This window comes from Miscanthus floridulus, chromosome 7, assembly GCF_019320115.1.
Source record: "Miscanthus floridulus cultivar M001 chromosome 7, ASM1932011v1, whole genome shotgun sequence".
Classification (NCBI taxonomy): domain Eukaryota; kingdom Viridiplantae; phylum Streptophyta; class Magnoliopsida; order Poales; family Poaceae; genus Miscanthus; species Miscanthus floridulus.
This window is the reverse complement of record NC_089586.1, coordinates 93544993-93551187: the sequence shown is the minus strand read 5'-3', so window position 1 is coordinate 93551187 and position 6195 is coordinate 93544993. Positions and strand designations below refer to the sequence as shown.

The 6195-nt window shown below is 51.9% G+C and overlaps 1 protein-coding gene across 2 annotated transcripts; it reads right to left on the bottom strand.

Moving 5' to 3' along the window:
- Nucleotides 1-972: 972 nt before the first annotated feature.
- LOC136467329 (gibberellin 2-beta-dioxygenase 6-like) lies at nt 973-5138 on the bottom strand. Of its 2 annotated transcripts, none has more exons than XM_066465985.1 (3): nt 4381-5138; nt 2981-3362; nt 973-1529 (listed from the first exon to the last, which is right to left on the bottom strand). In XM_066465985.1, exons 1-3 carry the CDS (start codon nt 4896-4898, stop codon nt 1299-1301), a joined length of 1131 nt encoding a protein of 376 aa, XP_066322082.1. In that variant the 5' UTR covers nt 4899-5138; the 3' UTR covers nt 973-1298. The 2 variants fall into 2 exon arrangements, with proteins under 2 accessions (XP_066322082.1, XP_066322083.1); XM_066465986.1 differs by having other exon boundaries at nt 975-1529; nt 2981-3320; nt 4381-5137.
- Between the last annotated feature and the right edge of the window lie 1057 nt (nt 5139-6195).

Here is a 6195-nt window from a genome sequence, read left to right as displayed (position 1 = left end):
CTTAGTGTAATGACATAGCCATTGTGTGGATAGAGACTGTAGAAACTAGAATTATGGTAGGTGGCTTGCATTTTTAGTATGCTAGCGAAACACTCGCTTCGCCTCATATTTGTCTAACCAGCTTGCTAAGTGTTGTTGTAGAAAATTTTTAATAAGCTATTTACCCCCTCTAGCCATTAGGACCTTTCATCTGGGCTCCCTGCCGCACCAGGCGCTAGCTGCGGGCGCAGCGTGTTCGTGCACATTGCACGCGTCCTGGTCGGCGGCATTGCCATGCGCTCGGCCAGATCTTGTCCCCCACCGCGGTGGGCGTCTCCTGGCGCTTCGAGCCACTGCCCCCGCCCGTCGCGGACGTCTCCCACCAGTCTACCACTCACGCTCCAAGGTGCTCTGCAAAGCTGCGGCGCCTCCACATCGAGCTAGCACTGACGATGGTGTGCTCCTAAAGTGGAAGGCCGACTTCGGTTCCACCCTTGGCAGATGCGTCATCCTCGGCGCCTCATCGGTCTCGTCCAAGCCGTCGACAGGGCCATGGTCCGGCAGTGGAGAAGGCGATGCGCCGCATCTGGCCGCCAGAACCTGCTGCCGGACGTGTGCTTCTTCAACTTAGTAAGGACACGTGCTTCTGGCCATTGAAACCTGCTAGCGCTGGTGCAGCGGTTCTACGAGCCCACGTCCTGGCGCGTGCTCCTATAGTTCTATCTGGCAAGGACATGCACAAGCACAACCTACAGGCGCTGCACGTGGTTGTGGGGGTGCCGCAGGAGCCGTTCCTGTTCGCGGTGAGCATCCGCGACAACATCGCATATGGGCGCGACGGAGGCTTCCGTCACTCCCGTGACTTTATTTTAACAGAATGCTACTCTCAGTTCACGGTTCAATCTTTCTGTGGTATTTTACGGAGCGTCAAACTCTCGATGGTATGTTACGGAGATCACGATCTTTGGATGCTACACAACCAATGTTTCCATAATAAAATCTCCACCAGCCTACATGTAACTTCATTCTTATACAGGAAAACAACTCACTGAGAAATGAAAAAACACAAAACGATCTGTTCGTTATCAGCGGCAACGATCGTTATACTAACAAAGATATATGCACGCTCTCGATCCTACTACATTCTTGTGTCTATACCAATATCACACAGCACTATTGCACTCTCCATTGTACACACTCCAGCTGCAGGTATACAGAAAGGAACATGCGTTGACATGGTCCAAAAACTCAATATATAACTGCCGGTTTAAACTCAATATCATTCTTGTACCGGTTCAAAATCTAGCTAGTAGCATACATTACACGAGAAAATTAGGGAGGCCGACCTTCTTCCCGGTTCTCTTGACATCTTCTTGCACTTTTCGCCTGTACTCTCCGAAGGTGAATGTCCTGTAAAGAGAAGGCTCTTCGCACGTGCCGATCGGCGAGTCGTAGGACGGGCAGAGAAAGTAGGCAACGGAGTAGCGCTCCGTCTTGGCGTTCGTCATCACTTTGTGCTCCACGCTCTTGTATCTGTTGTTGCTCCACGCCTTCAAAATACAACCACACACCAAAAACTAAGAGGAAGCCACCGTACATTATATTGGGGGTAAAACAATGCATAATTTGCATATGCATGAATGATGCTGATGATCCTACTAACTACTGCTACATTGTAGGTAAGTTAGGACTATATAATCTCTCTTTTTGGATAATGGCGATCACTTTATAGTACTCCATATAGTAGCTGTACTAGCGTGATCGAGAGCTCCCGTTGGTTCCCTCGCAAAAGCTGCAATACACCATGTGGCGAGATGTGAGTGCGTAGTATCATGCATGGACAGGTGAGGTTCCTGTCCCTCGAAGGCTCCGACTATCGGCGGAACAGCAGTACGTTTTTTTTTTTTTTTGGTTTGCCGAAAAGCAGCAGTACATGTGCATGCAGTACCGTCATGAACAGCGTTCCAGCCTTGCGCGACGCGCTGTGCGTGTCCGAGGACGTACGGGACAGCAAGCCCCATTTTGAAGAGAGTTGGAATCGGAATATATATGTTCATCATATACTACTTGCACGAATGAAGACAGCTTGTGAGTGATAGATGTTTCTTCTCGTGCAGAAGCGATCGATCGATCGGTGTGGGCTTTAATTTGCTGCTAGTAGTACCTAGTAGACAGTAAGTAGCTTAGCTAGGACGACGACCGACCGATGGATCGGCAAATAAACACAGCCAGTGCCGGCCCTAGGGAGGGGCACGGGTGCGACGGCCGAGGCATAGACGGGGGAGGGGCCTAAACTCATGTATACAAATCCCCAAACCCTATAATCTATTAAGCATCAGCAAACTAATGAGAAGAGAAGTAGAGAGCTGGCCAGCCAGCCCAAGAAGATCGTCGACCTTTCTAGCTTTCTTTCCTAGTTTTCACCATGACGCTGAGATGAGGCAATGAGTCACGCCGCACTCTGATCGTGATCACGACTCGCGAGTTCGCGTCACGCGCCGACGCCCGACGCACACACGCTGTCACGTGGAGCTGGTGAGGCGGCGACGAGCCACGCCACCGCGGAGAGCTAGACTGCCAGAGAACGGTGCACAACGGCGACGACCAGGAAGGGCTCCACCTCCACAACGATGACATCTTGGTTCTTGCCTTCTTGCCAATTGAGATCGTCGATCAGTTGTTTCAGTTCATGTCAGGCCCTAGGTATTTTTTCCTTGTTCATTTTTAATCTAAATTAATTATTTGTATAGTATTCCCGATTTATAGTACTTTGTGCTCATATAGTTATTTTTTTCTTTCATAATTATCAGATATATTAAATTAAAAATACATTATTGGATTTGCTTTCACTTTGCAAATAAAATTAACGCCTATATATTATAAGATTTTATATATGGTCCAGATGGACCGTCGCGACAAGTCCGCCAGGGCCCTCAAAATGGTAGGACCGGCGCTGAACACAGCAATTGCAACGTGCAAAATGATGCGCGTAACAACGTACCTGGAAGAGGTCCCCGATGTTGACGATGAGGGCACCTGGGATTGGCTTGACGGCCACCCACCTGGCCCCCTTCATGAGCTGCAGGCCGCCGACCTGCTGGTCCTGGCAGAGCACGGTGAGGAAGTCGCTGTCCGTGTGCGGGACCAGGCCGAAGGCGTCGGCGGAGATGGGGCACGGCGGGTACCGGTTCAGCCGCAGGAAGCACGTCGTCTCGTCGCACCCCTCCGGGAAGCGCTCGCCAGCCGCGGGCCGCCCCCGCCCCAGGACGGCCTCCGCCAGGACGCGCGCCAGCGTGCCGGCCAGCTTTGACATCGCGCCCGCCACCTCCCGAGTCACATCCCTGCATACAGCGACGTCGGCACGATCATGACTACTCCTGCTCCTGGTGGCTTTACTTACTTATTACTCCGGCCTATATGATATGATATAACAACTGTGTGTAACCTAAATATATATAATATAATATATTGTTGTGCCGACCTGAAGACCTTAATAATCCCCCCTATATTTTATTGCTATCTATATAATATGCAACTAGTACTAACAAGATTCAATGCTTCGAGCGAGCCCGGCCAATTATTATTGGAATATCAAAATTTTCTTGTATACTCTATAGAAAGAATAGAAAAATAAGACAAGAATATGGACGAAAAGAAATCCACTGATGTTTCATTAACTTGATTGACTGCGTGATCACCAGATCACCAAATTTTTTACTAGACCCATGAGAGAGGACCACTGATAGGACACATGCACACTAATATTATATAATAACCTCATTGTTGCTAGCCGTAAAAAATACATAGTAAATCAATCATGAATTTGTACTACTCATCATGGGTCAACGACTAACCTTGCATGAGTATCCACTGATGGACATCAGACAGACGTGAGTTATACAGTTGCAGCCCACCAGCAGCCACTACACACTTTGGAGGATGATGGTGCCTAGCCAGCTTATTAACCGCCGTAAATCCAAGTGCCCATCCTTTCCCGGCCAAATTACGTCGTGGCAGCTACTACTACTAGTACTTATTCCGCCGCACTAGCTAATCAGCGTCGTAGTCATGCAACCCTATCGAATCATATATAAGTATTTTTTTAGTTACCAGTCATCAGTCCCTCTAGGATGATAGGAAAGCTTTTTCTATAGTATAGACATTATTCCTGGTACTTGAGAAAATGCTGGGCAGAACTAGTTCAACTTGCACGACGAGATAGAATACAAGAATCTGATCGACAACGGGTATACACATGTCGAGCGCTGTACGACTAAGCTCGTTCGTTCAAAAAAAAAAAAAACTAGGCACAAAAATGAAAAAAAAGCACGGTACTTGTAGTTTATCTAATTGGGGAGACGTTCACACTTAACAGAAGTGATACTGCGCACGTATACGAACCTGAGGGTGGTGAGTTCGCCGAAGTTGCAGGTGCCGCCGGCGGCGGACCCGGAGACGCCGGCGAGCGGGACGTGGAAGGCCTCGGACCAGGACAGCTGCTGCGGGGACGTCGCGGTCGGGGTGCCCCAGCGGTAGGAGTCGTTGAGCAGGCCGGCCGTGGCCTTGGCCTCGAACGGCAGGCGGAACAGGCGCGCCTGCTCCCGCCGCATCGCGTCCAGGAGCGCCTGCGACACGCCGTGGTTGCGCACCTGGAAGAAGCCCCACTCCTCGGCGGCGCGCGCGATGGCGGCCGTGCACGCCGCGCGCTCCGCCTCCGAGGAGCAGCCGTCGTCGCTCGTCAGGCACCCGACGTCGATCATCGGGAGCTCGCACTCCGCCACGGGCACGTCGTCGTCTGAAGGCACTGTCGACGTCGCGTAGGCGCCTGCTTCATCAGCGCCGCCGCGGCGGCGACGGAGCAGCGCGTAGTAGCTGTCTGCCAGCGGCGGCCCCGCTGCGCTCCCCGCGAAGGCCGGCATGGCTGGCTGGCTCCTGCTGGTCGATCGAGCAAACACTAGTCGTAGCCTGATGGGGGGCTAGCTACCTCCTAGCTGTGTGCTGTGCTTGTCTGCCCGTGCGACCGTGCTGGCTCTATATATAGCAGTGGCGACTGGCGGTCGACGCGGTGGCTTGGCTTGGCTGGCTGCAGCCTGCAGGTTAGCGCCGCCTCGCCTCGGGCATGTCTGCACCGTAGTACACGCACGACGCAGCTGGGCACGCTCGTGGGCTCGTGGCGAGCAAGCTTAAATTAATCTTGCATGGGTACGGCCGAATCTCGAGTGTTATATTATTATTAGGCGTTTAACTAAGCTGTGCTACTAATTGTGGTGGTCAGTCGACTCGAGGCGCGCCGGCGCAGGCCGACACTTGGAGGCGGTAGACGCGTACGCAGCGCGTGTTTTGACTGGGCCAGCAGGAGGCCTGTCACTGTCACCGGGCGTGCATGGCGATGCGGACACTCCATTAATTTACTATCAACTACTAGTACTAGTACGGGACCGGCCGGATTGAAGTTGAAGAGTGAGCGCTGAACGTGCGTGTGCGTACGTCGTATAGGGACGGCAGCAGCGGGAATTCTCTGGAAGGATACGGTACGGTGTACACAGGTCAGCGACAGCGTTGTCGGACCCGGCCGGTGCGGCTGCGCCAGCGCCTGCGCCCCAGCCTCGATCGGCAGCAGGTCATGGCCGCCCTGAGTCCATCGATCCCTGCTCTGAGTCCATCGATCCCTGCTCTGAGTCCATCGATCCCTGACCGGAGGCATACCATACGCGCGCGGGGCGCGCCCTACAGCTACAGTACCACGCCAGTAGCTTTAAACCTGCTGTGCTGTGATGGTCCTGTAATAATCAGCCTGTTCGCTTATTAGTTTCAGCCAGAGCTTATTAGTCAACCAACAGTATTTTCTTCTCACAATAAACCAGCACCAGCCAAACTTATCAACCCAAAATCTAAACAGCAAACACGCCGAATATCTGTGGCACATTCTCGCCGCTCGTCACCGGATTACATGGCCTGCAGCTGCAGGCTAGCTAGTCGCGTGCATAGGCTGCTCTTCCATTGAGCCGCATGCACGCACAAGGTATACGGCCGGCCCCGGGCCTGGGCACATATACACAGGTGAGGATATCTCCAGCAAAAGTACCTAAAACATACTTCTTACTCCTCTATTTAGGTAGCTTACACATTTTTATATTATTTTTTTCTTCAACAACGCTACCTAAAATAGACCTCTCAAATCTATCCTAGTAGAGAATAACCCCTTCTTTGTTACCA

Excerpts from the sequence above, each read along its gene's own strand:
- LOC136467329 (XM_066465985.1), bottom strand. The coding sequence starts at position 4,898 with ATGCCGGCCTTCGCGGGGAGCGCAGCGGGGCCGCCGCTGGCAGACAGC. Across the intron at positions 3,363-4,380 it reads GGCGAACTCACCACCCTCAG|GAGCAGGAGTAGTCATGATC; the intron begins GTTCGTATACGT and ends TAAAGCCACCAG. Across the intron at positions 1,530-2,980 it reads ACATCGGGGACCTCTTCCAG|GCGTGGAGCAACAACAGATA; the intron begins GTACGTTGTTAC and ends TGTATTTTGAAG.